A 17,087-nucleotide genomic window follows, 5' to 3' on the forward strand; every position below is an offset into this window, starting at 1 on the left:
GTTTTTAAGAATGTACAAGCGCCAGGGTAATTATGGATAAAAGGCTTTATTTTTTTTTTAAATATGAGGTTGGACTAAGTCTAAATCAATTGTGAAAATTTTAGGGGAGTGGAGGGTTGCACGATTATTTAAATAAATAAATGTCTTCAAAATCAGGCATATTTAACATTGATCTTATGGAAAACGGTAGATGGATGATATGTTTTTCATAGATTTCCCCAAAACTAGTCGGTGGAAAAAAAAAAACTATTTAAATTAAAGTTAACATCTTAATAAATTATTGACAAAAAAAAATCCTTTGTGCCCGACTAATTAAGGATGTATGACCACGGTAGTGAAGACACAAATTTAAAAAAAGAAACATATTTTCAATTTTGATGGTGAATTATGTTCTAACTTGACAATATGGGTAATATGAAAAGTAAGAATACAATTTTTCGATATCTGGAGTAATTTTCAAAATATCGAAAATTGACAATTTTGTTTAATTATTTAGCTTTCGATATTTCGAAAACCAAGCCAGATATCGAAAAATTTTATTCTTATTTTTCGTCTACATTAATAAAGTTGTAACAAAATTCATCATCAAAGTTGAAAATAAGGTACAAATAGTTTCAACCACATGTCTAAACTTACCTTGGTGCTCGTACTACCTTAAGCATACATAAAATTAATTCTGTAAGTATAAGTACGCAAAAAATTACAGTCCGTTGATATTGACATTTGTAGAGTTATTCAAATGTATGACAATTTAATTCATATACCTAATTTCTGCAGAAAGGGAAAATTTTTATAAAAATAAAGAGCAATCTTTGGAACTCTTAATAGCTAACGAATTTATGAAAAGGACACAAAGAGAATACGGAACAGAAAGCTCACAGTAGATTACTTCTTCATTATCTGATAAAGTGACAGTATATTTAATAATCATAGACAGACTTGTGGTTGAACTTCAAAAGAGGCCAGAATTGTACAGTAAATTGTAAAATTTGTGTACAATTGTTGCTGTTTACAGTAAATTGTAAAATTTGAACACGGAAGAAGTTCAGAATAGAACAATTGTGTTAGTAACGATATTGTAATTTAGAAAAGTGCTTTTTTGATGTATTTATCCATTTACGTTCTTATTTAACATCAACGATAGCTCGTGCCGGAGAACTTCCACGAACAACTTCTACGATTTTACTGATTCAAAGAAATAAAAAATTCGAAACTAAAAAACTAAAATAAATTCTTTTTTGATACCTTTTCAATACGGGAGAGGCTAATTTTTAAATCTGTCTATGGGCGCAAAATTTCTTAATCCACCTCTGACTACTACTGGAATAGGTAACTCTGTGGTTGATTATTGTTTTAGGTAATTATTATTATATAGTAAAAACAATTCTATTTAATAGTTAAAACCAATGTTCATTTCAATTGCATGATATGGGAATTTGTTCTTTGATAACATTACAATTCTACTTATAATGAAAGTCATGCAATTTCCTAGAAAAAATTAAGTGGAATAACACATAAATGTAAATGTCCGAAAAACATACTTTTGTGTTGTATATGTATTTATTAAAATTTTTCTATTTTTATCACTCATTAAATATAGAAAACATAATTGTTGAGCGGCTACCACAGACGGGCAATTTTAATGAAATGGGAATAAAATGAAATGAAGGTTGAGTGATCGAAAATTCACGGTATATTTTTTCTCTCCACGTTTTCGGCCTCTGAATTTTAGTTGGATTGTCTTCACAAAATATTTTTCCACCGTTTTTTTAAATGATATTCCTAAATAATACATACTATACAATTTGCGCCCTCACGGATAAACAGTGATGTTTACGAAAAGATGTTTCAAACAAAAGTTGTTTATTTTTTTATAAGGTACATCTTTTACATTTAAACTTTTGTTATATCCCTAACAGGTTACAAGATGGTTGGTTCCCAAGATCCAATTGATCTATGTTTCTCATTTACGAACTCGACCTCACTTTTTACGTCCTGAGCACGCTATAAAAATTTCAACCTGATATCTCTTTTCGTTTATGAGTTATCGTGATGACACACGGACAGACAGACGACAGATATAAACAACAACCGGAAATGGACTAATTAGGTGATTTTATGAACACCTTTACCAAAATTTTGTTCATAGCATCAATATTTTTAAGCGTTACAAACTTGGGACTTAAGTATACCTTGGTATATTTCATATACATGCATGGTATAAAAATTGAAAATATTGATGTGTTAAAATTAACATTTTATCAAATGAAGAAAGATGTTTTTTTTTACATTATGTCTACATAAATTCCGTACAAACCACATTCAGTTATTTTTAAAAGTTGTAGGTAATTTATGTAAATATATTTTATAATATTTAACTGAATATAATAAATATATATTGATGTTAATTTTAGTAGGTATATGAATATATTAACACATAATAAATTTATTACTTTAATATTTAAATAGTCATTATTTAACTATTAATTATTGTGGGTGTTTTAAGAATTGGTACATATCATAGATTTTATTAGTCTATTTTTAATTTTGAGTCTCACCATGATCCAGATGCAACAAGAATGCATTATTGTTTATTTTTTTACTCATCCACTGATTATTCATACAATTATTAATTAGAAGTGTTAATAATAATTATTTTAAAATAAAGGACCACGTCAAATTTTGATTGAAACAATTTTTCTTAACTTTAAAAATCAGAAATTTGTTTTTACGTGTTTTGCCGTGTTAACTAAACAAGTTTTAATTTAACCCTATCTTAGTTTGATCAAGTTAACATAGATTGAGTTACCCAGCATAAGATTATTAATATTTATTAGATAGATTATATTATAATTTCATATTGTTTTATGGCTAAGATCCTAAGTCCTTTCACTGGCTGGAAGTAAATTAGCATTTTTTTTATTAACATTGGCGGCAAAAGGACCTCCCTAATTCAATAAAATAAATATTGGACTTCTTAAAAATTAAAGTAGAGTAAGAAAATACTGTATTAAATCAAAGTATTTACTTGCTGCCTTAAGGACAAATTTTCCTACTAGTACTTTTTTCCAGTTTAATATTTATTTCTCAATAAATTACACGGTAAATTTTCAGTGCAAAACAGAAACTTGAATATTTCGAAAAACTACTGATAGTATAATTCAAAACAAGTTTGTAGGGTCTTACTTTCTCGTAAGAGTGCCAATAAATGTTAACATTTTTGAAAATCTTTCTGAAAAATTTACACGGTAAAGTATGATCGAAACTTTACTATACGATAGATAAAGACTTAAACTATTATAAACAAATTATTTTTCCCAGTAATCGAATATTTTGTAATTAACTTTAGCGGCGAAAGGACCTCCGTAAATGCGAGTGTTTTACATCAAATTTTTGCATGAATTTTATACTTTTCTATACTTATAAATAGAAAACTGTTTAATGTAGTCTCTATAAATAAACGTATTTATATATTTCACTATTATATTTAAAATATTTGGCATTTTTACAAAATTAATTGATACTTTAATTGATTTGTATATAATAACAAATAAGTTTATAGCATTACAAAGATCGACATGTACTATTGTTTAATGTAAGAAATATTTACATTTAGAAATTTTTTAACAAAACTTTGCCAAAAAATAACCATCAAATTTGCATAATTCGTTTTATTGGAAATATCTAATTCTTTTTCGTATTTCGTATAAGAATAAGAAATAAATAATTTATACAGCGTGTCTCAGATAACTACAGATAGAAGAGCATTAGCAAATCTCTATTCAAAAAGAATCACACATTTTTAGAAATGAGAAACATATTGCCTCACATTTTCCTCGCTCGGAGCTAATGAGTCTTTCTTGGAGGAAGTATTGGCGGAGAATTACCCATCTTGTAATAAATATCTACGAAAATATAAAAATTGTACTCCTTACTAGTTATTTATTTGAAAATTGATGTATTAATTTTATAACAAATTGAAAACAAATCGATTATTTACTATTTAAAATGAATTGTTTTCAAAAATGTAGTTCAATCGATAACTATCCCACAGTTAATGTATCCGAGAACTGGCAACGTTTTCGAGACTTAATTTTGAGATGGTCATATTTTCTGATATTTATTATCTTATTGAAATTGGATAAGGATGAAGTATGTCTCGCACTTGGACCGGTTGCGTTAACTAACGCGCTATTACAATAACCTGGCGAGCAAATTAAAATAACATTCTTTGATTATAAAACGAAATCATATAAAATTGTAGCCTTTGTAAAATGATTAAAATAGTTGTTTTTTTTAATTATTAGGACAAAATCTGGTAAATTCACATTTATATTGGTAAAAGTAATATAATTAGGATTTTGAAATAAATTTTCATCTGTAGAGAAAAGCTTCACCCTAGTAAGTACAGTTAGCGTAACCCCTTTTGGTTGCCAGGCGCACTATACATACCTCTTTAGAAAATCAACTTTTATGTGACGTTGCCAGAGCTTATATCAGTAGGAATGATATAACGGTTTGTCAAATGAATTTTTTATTTTCATTTCAGGTATTTTATTTGTTTTCTTTTTCACTTGAATTATTAATTAGTAAAAATTTCAATTTTTTTTTTACCATTAATAGGTACATAGTTGTATGATTTTTATAAACATTATATTCCTGTAAATATGACACGGTTTCTGAACTCATAAAGAGGGTTGGAGAAAGGTTTTAATTCCGGTGCCCATTAGCATAATTTTCATTGATATGATAAATAATCTCCTCCGCTTTATCCATCAACTTTTTTTATCATTTTTTTTTATCTACGAAAATTCTTGTAAGTCAGTCGCTTGATTTTTAAATTTATTATTCACTTATATACTTACTATTAGAATAGGTAATAAAAAACGGATATCCGTTAAAGTGAAGCTTGTGCGTGCGATTAAAAAGTAAGTGTAAGAAAAACGAATTTTCGTAGATAAAATAGTTGATAAACTAATCATAATTAAGCCACACACTAACTTCTAGAAGAGTATTTATCCTTCAGAAGTAGGCATCAGAAAAAAAAAAGTTGTCGATATTAAAAAATGTATGGGAAGCATCTCCTCTGCCAACTTTTCTCACCTCTGTAAAAATATAAAATGTGTATTTCATTTCAAAAAATGCGAAAATCAACAAATATTGATTTTTTTTACAATGTAAAATAAAAAATAATAATAAAACTCTTTAGAACTTATAGCCAAACGCAACGCGACATTTATTTAACAATTTTTGGGCGTTATAAAAAAATAAAACTTTATTGTTTACGTTATAAAACTTTATTATTTCAAAAAATCAATAGTTTTTCATTGTGTATATAATTTTCTTTTGAATCAGATAATAATTAAATACATATACTCACCGAAAGCTGCTTGAATAGCACAGGTAGCTACTAGGCTGTGTGGTTAGTTAGCTATAATGATAAGAAAAATAAATAAAAACTATAGGAGTGGAGTCTACTATAACCTACAAAATAATTAATTTTGCATATACGTATTGGGAATGGTCATAGATGTTAAAACAAAACCAATCTATCATAATAAAACTACACCTACACATTTTGACAGAAAATTTCTTGAATATTAGCATATCCTGATCAAAAGTCAAAATAGGCAAAAACCTCTAAAAACCATTCGCTTCGCAGTTACAGCTCTTAAAATAGCCTTAAACCGAATTTCGTATTTCTATATGAATTTATCCTAATAATAGAGTATTGTAGATGGTTTTAAAACTAAATTGGTGGATTTCAAAAAAAATTTCAATAAGAACGGTCAACGATCAAATCTGTATGTGTTATCAAAAAAATCGAATTTTTTAACTTTATGACGTCATCAGAATTCAAAAAAATTAATTTTGCTCTATCACATCCAAATTTTATCCAATTTGGATAAACCAAGTATGTAATTCTACTAAATTTCGGCCATACTTTTCAAATTTGAGATCAAAATTAACCTAGCTCTAATAGGTTTCAAGAATGTGGAGACTTGGTCCCGAAATTAAGCATATTAGTGATAGCTAGCGAAAAATTGACATCACAGCTGAAAAGAATGACCCAAAATTAGTAGGTTTCAAAAAAAGTTCCAATAAGATCGGATAAAATTTGCCTGTGTTATCAAAAAATCGAATTTTTTAACTTAATGACGTCATCAGAATCCAAAAAATTTTATTTTGCTCTATCACATCCAAATTTTATCGAATTTTGATAAACCAAGTATGTAATTCTACTAAATTTGGGTCGTACGTTTCAAATTTGAGATCAAAATTAGCCTAGCTCTAATAGGTTTCAAGAATGCGGAGTCCTGGTCCCAGAATTAAGCATATTAGTGATAGCCAGCGAAAAATTGACATCACAGCTGAAAAGAACGACCAAAAATTAGTAGGTTTCAAAAAAAGTTCCAATAAGATCGGATAAAATTTGCCTGTGTTATCAAAAAAACGAATTTTTTAACTTAATGACGTCATCAGAATCCAAAAATTTTTATTTTGCTCTATCACATCCAAATTTTATCGAATTTTGATAAACCAAGTATGTAATTCTACTAAATTTGGGTCATACTTTTCAAATTTGAGATCAAAATTAACCTAGCTCTAATAGGTTTCAAGAATGCGGAGTCCTGGTTCCAGAATTAAGCATATTAGTGATAGCTAGCGAAAAAAATTGACATCACAGCTGAAAAGAATGACCCAAAATTAGTAGGTTTCAAAAAGAGTTCCAATAAGATCGGATAAAATTTGCCTGTGTTATCAAAAAATCGAAAATCAAAATTAACCTAGCTCTAATAGGTCTCAAGAATGTGGAGTCTTGGTCCAAACTTGATTTTGATCCAAAACCACCATCTCTATTAATCATTCAGTTAAACGTGCATTACACTGCTAAGTCAACTGAAAGTGTATAGAAAGCATAACTTCGATTGCTTAATAAAATGTCCACCCAATTTATTGTAGAATCTTGATATCTAGTTAAACAGAGAAGGAATGGAAGTTTGATATCTAGTTTAATAAAGATCTGTGTGTGTGGTAAATATTATTATTTTGATGTATAATAAACATGAAAATTCAACCAGGAAAATGCTACGTAATATAAAAATATATTACTTGTTGGTAATATAAAAACATAACTTGGCACGAAAGTTAAAAAATATTAGTTGCAAGATTTATGATTCGAAAATGAGTTTACTGTTTAATTTAAATTTCAGATTTTTATTTATTAATTATAGTTTTAACAACTTGATTTTTGTTTTACTTTATTTAAAAGAAATTATATTTTATTTTACTTGTGCCCTTACGAAGGTCAAGGGAGAAGGATAGGGTTGTGTTATAAATCCGTTTTATAATCCATTTACAATTTATGTGGTTTGAGAAATGTCGGTTTTAAATCATACATCTTTAATGAAGGGAAAGGTATTCCAAGGAGAAAATCCGCTTTTTCAATGTTTTTATGGCTTTAAACATCAACCTTCTCCCTTCAATTGATGAGGAGAAAATATGACTTTAGTAGAGGAGTTCAGTGGCTCACGAGTTTTTAGTTTTTTGTCAAGGTCATGACTGTAAAAACTCTTATCATTATTATGAAACAATTAAATTTTATAGTTACATAATAAATAATTCGTGCATCCAATTTAGAAATACACCTACAGCGCGTTCCGTAATTACGGCGTTAGAGCCTCATTGGAAATATTCTATAATCGGTCTTTATTCTTTGCAATTTTGTAAATTTCCCCATTAATATTAGCAAAATTTAATGGTTATAATAATAAAATCGTAGAAAATAAAATTTATAATAATTATTTTTCTAAATATTTCATATTTTTAAAAAAAGATGAATCATACTAATATTAGTTATAGGAAAAAAAATTTTGTTTTGTAATTAATTATGCGTATTAAAAAATAAGACGAATGTCCTCTATTGCCCTTGGCAACTTTTGGCTAAACCATTTTTCTATTTCTAGCCTGTTTTCTTTCGATTAAGTGCAATAGTGACATATTTTTCCGAAAGGTAGCGATTTTCGAAAAAATGTTCGTTTTTTTATCAGGATCAAGTCTAATTTAAAGTGATCTTTCTCTTACCTTTTAGGATCTAAATTGACTATTAAAGCAACCGGGAGAACTAGATCCAACCTGATGTCAGAACATGATGTCCCCCATCAAACTCTGCACCTTTTGTTTAAGTTATTTTTTTATTGGTTAACCAGAAAAAAACGAGCTATTAGTCATAAAATGGACCAACCTGTATGTCCTCTTTCATTAACCGACTGTTAAAAATTGATAAAGTTTTTCTGTCACGATCTGGCAGTCTACAAGTAAAATAAATTATATAGAAGTAATAAATGCGTTTCGAAATTATTTTTATCGTGATCATTACAAGACACTATAATTCAACGCGAATTCTTTCCAATGCTTGTCGGATTTTCTGATAATAATTTCTGATACTTCATAAATATATAGGTCTATAGAAGAAAATTTAATAATTGAAAAATTTTTGTTTGTTTCAGCTAAAAAATACATATAACATAGAAAGAAAATATTTAGTACCAAAATGTTGTGATATAAATGAACGATTAGAAATACCAAAAAATTCGGAACGAGCACAATGTGTTAGTATTAATAAAGACGAAGATAATTTTGAATTTTCGCCAATGTTATATCGAAGAAATGAAACTGGATTTCGACAGATTGATAATTATACATATTTGAATGTTGTTGTGGGAAATCCCTGTGCCTATGGCAAGTAAGTAAATTGCAAAATAGTTTTAATGTTAAATAAATTTATTATCTGCATGCTACCTTCAAATTTAAAACATTTAAATTACTACCAAGGTTCTACTCATTTCTGCCTAATATTGACTCAAAATATATTGATTGAATTTTAAACCAAAAATATTTCAAAAGAACCCAATTTTAAGAATTACAATCAGAAAAATTCTTATTAAAACAAATACAGTTGATAATACATTTTACTAGATGAACCGTTGAACTTATTTAATGTTCCGCTACACTATTGATCAGCCTGCTTTTACATTTCATTTATCTGCAAGCCCGCCCGCTAAACACAAATTTATCTCTTGGATAGTCCTAGCTGAAACCTTCGGCAGTGGAGCTGACTGTAGTCGCATATAGATCTAATAAATACCTATTCACAATACCTGAATAATAATAAATAATACTTCAATACTATTCAAATACCTGTTCAAAATTCTAGATAAATATGGTGGGAGCGCAAATAAATACATATTTCATAGAAAGGTGTAATTTAATGCATTATTTATATGCGTTTCCACCATTTATTGCATTTAAGATTTTTCTTTAAATTTTTTAATGTTCCGCCCAACTTCCTAAATTTTTTTCTTTCATACAAAGCTTCTCCTGACAATAATTGACACAGCAAAAAATAATTAGCGAAATTGTCCCATCCGTCCCAAAACAATAGCTCAATTATCGGAAAATAAAGCTCAAAAACAAAAAAATGTTCTATTTTATAATATTTGTTGAAACGGAAGTGCAGAGTTTATATTTTCGGGCTGATTCATTTAATCATATTGGTTATAAATCATTTAGTCCGAAACAAAAGTGAATCGTAAATTTAGAAGGAAAAGGTCTATTCATTGTTTGAACTGAAAAATTTACATTTATCTTAAATTGATAGATATAAATTTAGTTTTATATTTCAATAAAATAAAAATTATTAAAATTACTTTCAATAATAATAAATATTTAAAAAAATTATTGGTTGAAGTTTATTTTAATCGTACATGACATACTTGTATATTATATTTAATATTATTGATTTATCTGATTGATTTGAACTTGTCAGCATATTTAAAATAAATTGCTATCAAAAATTGACAAGTACAATTCGTTATTGTAACATATTTGATTACATAACTACATTAAAGCTTTTATATACTACTTATTAAAATAAGTATTATATAAAGGAAAGCTGAAGTATTCGATCTTCGTTAATTGTCAACAGTTTCGTCAAGGATTACACCTTAATACATTATATGTTTTAATAAGATATAGAACCAAGTGAAAATAGCCACTAATGTAGTTAGTTGAAGTATTGTCTTGATATGGGCATAGTGTCAAGAAATTATAAATTTTTGTAAATTTATTATTGAATATAATTATTCATATTTTCAAAAACCAATTCAGATTTATTTCGAAAACAGTGTCATGGCGTCTTGAATGACATCACGCTTTGCATACAATCATTTTTGTATGTTCATTTTTGAAAGTTATCAGCATGGCGTGACGTAATCCTTTCACAATACATCTGATTGGTGTTTGCTGTCACGTGACTGGATGCATAATTTTACTAAAATTATTTTCTAAAAATAATAATAATCCTTATTCTTTATAAAAAATAATTTTATGTTTTGTTATTTACATTTCATGATTAATCATTGGAAACTTTTATCCAACCGATTTATTCTTAGTGGAAAAAGCAATAAATACTTCTACATCCTAATAACTGGTAGAAAACATTAGTTTAAAACTCTAAACTTGACAAACATAATTAATATAATTGATGTTACTGTCAAAACAAAACACTTGATAAAAAGTTATTGTAGTAGAGATCAAGCTGAAACCACGTTAAAAAAACCAACACATCAAATAAAATTTTATACATTTGAAGGTTGAATAAAAAAATTTCTCAATTAATTACGTGGAATTTATCTTCAGCTGTTTTTCTGCAAAATAATTCAAGTATTTTCTCTTAAAGTTTAAATAAACGATCACCTTCGAGCGCAGGTTTTTATCACACCCCGGCGCCAAATAAATACAGTCCTGCGAATATAGGAAGTTGAATTTGGTAGTTAGATATTGTTAAAAATACTTAATATCCGTCTACAAAAAACTCAGATGGTGGCACGAAGATTTTACATAATAATACCATAATAAAAAGTCTTTTTACATGTAACCCAGCGAACTAATTTACATCCTCATTTAAATAACAATGTAATTATTGTGTTCTGTCTGACACACATTGATGTATAATCAGAAATTATTACATGACTTTGGTGTGTACTAAGAAAATTAAAAAGTTCAATGCAAAATTATAACAAAAAAAATCACATTTCTTAAAAAAGAAATATTAAAATAAGACAAGGCTAATGAAAGTTTTACTGAGAAAAAAAACAATGCGTTTTAATATATTTTAATTAATAGTTTAATCATTTAACATTGAAGGGTAGATTTTTAATCAATAAAAATGTTATTTAATACTAATAGATAGGTGCATTTTGGCATGTACCCAGTTTCTAGGTATATATCGTTTGTATTAGTATCGACAGTGTATCAATCACGTTTGAAACTGACAACATCGATTTTCGTACATGTACTTCATTTATTCCTTAAGAAAAAATCAAAGTTTGTTCGCGGTTCAACGCTACTAATAAGAAATTCATTAGTTTCTTTTATCTTATCAAAAACTGAGGGTGTCCCAAATGGGCTCTTACTTCTTTTAAATCAAAACATACCTATACAAATATAATAATAATATATACAAATATAATAACTAACTCTTTGTTTAAGAACTTCCAAGTTCACGTCCCTTTGCAACCGTGCGCCCTTAGACACGTGCCTAGTTTGCCTTACTAATAATCCGCATCTGGGTTCTAGTAACCTACAACTTCTTCTTGAGAGTTTATATGAAAAGAAGAGTATCAGGAGAGCGAGAAAGTATACCAAATAACGTACTACCAACAGTAGCTCAAATCCTGCCGGATGTAATGAATGTCTTGGTCGCCTGGAAAAATACCTACAGGTGAATAGACCTCATTTTACTTGAGTTCGTTTTTGAGCTTATTATGCTTAGGTGGTGGGCGTGTCCATCATGCCCATATGGGTGGATCCGCCACTGGTACTATACCTACATCCGTCCGAAAAGTTCGTAATATATCCGTACCATGACAAAAGTATCCAAAAATACCAATTCTTCGAAAAAATTATATCTATTTATAAAAATTTAAATTAAATAAGTTACACCTACCTACGTAATATATAGCCATGAAATTGAATAATATTTTTCATCAGAAATACTATGGCATAATAAGAAATCCATGCAGACAACTAATTAAATTTTTTTCTTATTCATTATTTTTATTTTATAGAATAGATCAATGACTTGTATATAAATCATAATAGTAGATCTATTTCACACATCATATTACTTACAAGACGTAAACCCGTTAATAACTCAATAATACTCTTTTTTACAGACAACAAAATTTATAGTTTTAATAATATTGTTTTTTTAATCTTTCTCTTGCTTCACAGCTTCCATAGAAATTGCCAGAGATCTTTCTAAAAAAAACTTTCCGCCTTCATCAGAATCATATTATAAAAGTTGCACAATCTTTGTGTGAAACAAAATAAAAGTCGATAATTTTTATAGCTTGCTAGGACTTGATTAAAAACTTTCTGATTCAATAGATTGTTTTATTCTAAGGTTTTATTCATTCAATTATATTAAAATCAATCAATTATAGTAAAATTTCTTTATTGACAAACAGTTTACAATGTTATAAAATACAATTCGTCATAAAACACTATAGTCTCTGGCCTAAACTTTACCTATAATACATTATGCATCGTCTTATTAATTAAATACATCGAAATATATAAACATGTTACATCGTTAATTAAATGGAAAAATCTTATATAAAAAACTATTGATATCGAAACTTAACCTAAGTTGGGTGGATAAGACTTCCCTAAAAAGCAAACCTTAAAGAATAATAATTACAATTACACCGAATCAGTTGTAATCGACATAATGTGGCATGCGGTATCTTTTCTTAAAGAACGACGTACGCGGATCACATTGGCCTCGTTGGTTGATCTCCAAACAATTTCTGCAAGATGGTTGGAAAAAGGATTTAGAAATGGTTTAGATGAAAGTTCGAATTATGGGGTTCCCAGTTTTTCTATGGAGATTTTCAACCGGACATCGTAGGGGTACTTTCAAAGTCGCCCAAAAACACAATTTTGAAATTTTTGGAAGCTGCGAAGGTGCAACGTTCGACCAAATTAGGGCAGCGTATATGAGTACGAGGTAGAATACATGATGAAATTAGGATGCAACCTTCTATCTTTTATAACATCGGAAACAAAAATTAGGGAAAGATGGTGGTAAAGCAATAAAAATTTTCCCCGGGCTTGATTAGAACACTTTACAGTATTCCCATTTTATACCATGCATATATGTAATATATATCAAGGTATACTAATTGTTTAATCCCAAGTATGTAACGCTTAAAAATATTGATACTACGAACAAAATTTGGGGATATGTGTTCATAAAATCACCTAAGTAGTCCATTTCAGGTTGCCCGTCAGTCTGTGAACACGATAACTCAAAAACGAAAAAAGATATCTGGTTGAAATTTTTACAGCGTACTCAGGACGTTGGTATTTCAACAATTAACTCAATCAATTGTTTCTTTTCACTTGTTACTTATAGTTCATAAGGTATGTAGTGAATAAAGTCATATGATATTCAAGAAAATTAATGTTATGAAGCCCGAATCAAAAATTTTGAAATGATTAAAATCTTTAATTAAATACAAAAGACGGAAATTTAATTATACGTAACCAAAGTAGTTAGAACCCGCATAAAAATGTTGTTTACCTTGAAAATAGTGTTTATTTATATATTTATACATTTAATATCAGTATGATTATCATACGTAAGTTTTTTTATGAATGAAATGAAATAGTGGGTATTTTGTCATTTAAATCCCACACTTAATGTCTGTAAAATCCGTATTGTCTATTAAAAGGATTTCCTCAGTATTCTTCTTATTACGTATTTATCTTACGTAAATCACTTAAACATTTCCATATATTTTGTATTTATTACCTTCCTCGAAGGAAGTTATTATTTTCATCTCGAAAATGGAATTGAAAATTTTGCCATATCGCTTTACATATTAGGATGTCTAGAATGCGAAAGTAACATTTAAAAAATTTGCGTTTAACTTAGTAGCATATTAGTAACAAAAACTCTCTAATCTAAAGTAAAGAATCAAAAATTTTTGTATCTCAAAAATTCTTCTTGGTGCTCTCTATAAATTTCAAATCTGTAATCTAAGTGTTCCTCTATTTCTTATCGGTTGGGAACTTGAGTTGACTATTAAATGACATCAAAGGCCTAGGTCTAATTATATGCCAGAAAAAGATGCCCCCTTTAAACTCAATAATTTTTATTTACGCACCTTACCTTGTACATCTCGTATATCTACATATTTTCCCAAAAACATAGACTTATGCTCTGTATCGATGGTCAACGGGGAGGGGTGTAGTTTTGTTTCATAACCCCCAGAACACAATTTCTAGATTCTTGGAAATGTCCGATATAAGTGCCCCCTTTAAACTCAATAATTTTTGTCTAACGCACTAAAATGACGCACCCTACCTTGTATATCTCGTATATCTACATATTTTGCCAAAAACATAGATTTATGCTCTGTATCGATGGTCAACGGGGAGGGGTGGAGATTTGTTTCATAACCCCCAGAACACAATTTCTAGATTCTTGGAAATGTCTGATATAAGCGAGAAATAAACATATATATTTGTTTCCTGCCACTTATGAGCATTCCCAGAAGCTTTCTTTAGCTCAAATGAACTGAAATTCGGTAGATAAAGTTGTTATCTAGGCATATTTATGTTACAAAGGCAGGGGTTGATTAAATTGGGGGCTCTCAGGTACAAAACGCTTTACAACTATGACTACAACTATGAACTGAAATTTTTCTCTAAAATGCATTGTTTTCGAATAAATTTGAAAAAACCAGCGGACAAATTCGAAATTTTGTAGATTGTTTCGAAATTACTCTTTTCTGCTCCTTTTAGGCAAATAAAAAACTATTACAATTACAATTGCTTCTTTTCGCCGTTAATTTATCTTTATGGATTATGTTTAAAAACAAATCTGTAAAACCCACTTCTGTTTAGTTAAGAGAAAACAAAATCGTGATCAATTTATCGAATGGCGCGGCGGTCTATTTGTACAAATTAACACAATTAATAATAGTATGATTATTTTATATACAATATTGAAAATTAAAGTATTTATTTTAAAAGGGGGATTTGATTAAAATTAATTAAATTAAATTATGTTACACATTTATTAAATTTGGTTGTATGAAACGGAAGTTATACAACCTTCAATATTATAAAAACGTATATAGCTAGGTAACTACCCGGCTACTTCTCACTTGAATGAGTTTTGGTCCTCTAGTGCGGTCTAATGCACTTAATCGGGAGATAACTGTATGCAGTTAAATATATCGACTGCATACAAATATATGTAGGTATGCAGTTTCACAGATTTAGGTCAAATTTGTCAGATTTAGGCTGAAAACATGCGCTGTACGAATTTCTTATACAAAACTCTTATAAAAACGTCTAGCCCCCCGCCCTAACCACACTCTCGAGGTAGGCTTACCACCTCTCCAGATTTCATGAAGACATCCGCAATCGTTTAGTTCCTCCAACAGCTGGTGCGATCTATGTTCCAAAACAAAACTTTTGAATTGAACTATACAAGTGATCGCGAATGTGGAGATGAAACTCGCGTGGATACCTCGTGTTGCCTTTAACGTTGGACAAAAATCCGCCTTTTCAAACGAAATCGGACAAGGCGAGGAAAAGACAGGCGAGAAGAAAATAGAACGTGGAAGTGGTCCTTGTGATGTAAGTACCACCTTCATGTTCTCGTTCCTCGTTCAATTTCGTGCTACTTTGCGAGAGTGTGGAGGAGGCTTAGCACACAGATAAAACAGAATCTGATGAAAACGCAAATACACTTATGGAATTTTTATACAGTGGAATCTCGATAACTCGAACTTCGTTAAGTCGCAATCCTCAGTAAGTCGAAAAAAATGTCATCCCCTTCCGCTGAATACTCAATTCCTGCGAGGTATTGATAATACATATTTATTCTCTGTAACTCAAATTTTAAAAGGCAGACTCCGTAAGTCGAAGTTAGTAAAATAAAATGACGTTGTAGTTAGTAAAATATAATCGCGCCTTTTAAGTCGAAATTTCAGCAAGTAAATCTTCTGTATCTCGAACTACTTGTTAGGAAAACTCATTAACTCGACTCGGCATTTTCTTGGAGATAGAGTTGTTCTACTGTAATGTGTTCTCAGCTACAACAACTGCAATGGTGATCTTGATTTTCTGTGACAATTGATTCTGCTAAGCAAGGGATAGCTAAAATTAACAATTCAGAAGATAATAAAGTTTTATATTTTTGAAATCTTCAAAACAAAATATAAATAAACCAAATAATTCAAACAGGAATTTTTTAGGTAAACAATTATAGCTTTTACCGTGGTTAATGAAAAATTTACACTAATTTCATTATTTAACCTGTTAAACCAAATACTTTTTTTAAATTTGATATAGGATTCTGTAATAATTTATTTATAAAATTAAAAAATAATTTGTTTTTATTCCTTGCTTACTCATTTTGGATCTAATCCGCTATTAGCAATAGTGAAAATGGTGACAGGTAATAAAAGCCGTAGTTTTGCATGAATATATTTTTAAACTCTGGTTTATTACTTGCAATTAGAAATATTTGAGATTAATTTACGCCTTATGTATAACGAACTAAATTTGTAAATTTTTCAAAATTTCAGGTATCCTTTGGACCCGAAAGAGGATTCAGCTGATGAACATTATATTTTTGATAATGGTCAAGTATTGGTTCCACTTAATGATGGCACAACCCTTTTTGGACTAGATCAATTTTGTTTAGAATATTATTATCAAAGAAATTCTGACACACCAATTATTACACCATTCATGTGTTTTGAGCCGTCCATAGCAGAAACACCAAATGGACAAACAAAAGTTTTATTTTATGCAATAGGTATGTTTCTTTTCTTTGCTTGTTATCGGAGCTCGGAACGTTACGAACTTGCACTTCGTGATTAAGCTATGGTACTTGTGATGAAATTGTATATACAAAACCCGTACGGGTTGGATTTTTTTATCAGGGGTATCTTTCATATCTAGTGTCGTCTTGCCACCCACTTTCCTAAATTTCATTA

The 17,087-nt window shown here is 29.1% G+C and overlaps 1 protein-coding gene across 1 annotated transcript in view; it reads left to right on the forward strand.

Moving 5' to 3' along the window:
• The window catches only part of LOC123298575 (G-protein coupled receptor Mth2-like), a 38,384-nt gene that overhangs the window by 17,230 nt on the left and 4,067 nt on the right, over positions 1-17,087 (forward strand). The window contains exons 2-3 of the mRNA XM_044880630.1: positions 8,511-8,746; positions 16,674-16,906. Of these exons, the coding sequence (XP_044736565.1) occupies positions 8,655-8,746; positions 16,674-16,906 (325 nt within the window). The 5' untranslated portion in view covers positions 8,511-8,654. The remainder of the gene's footprint in view (positions 1-8,510; positions 8,747-16,673; positions 16,907-17,087) is intronic.

This window comes from Chrysoperla carnea, chromosome 4 (genome assembly GCF_905475395.1).
Source record: "Chrysoperla carnea chromosome 4, inChrCarn1.1, whole genome shotgun sequence".
Taxonomy (NCBI): domain Eukaryota; kingdom Metazoa; phylum Arthropoda; class Insecta; order Neuroptera; family Chrysopidae; genus Chrysoperla; species Chrysoperla carnea.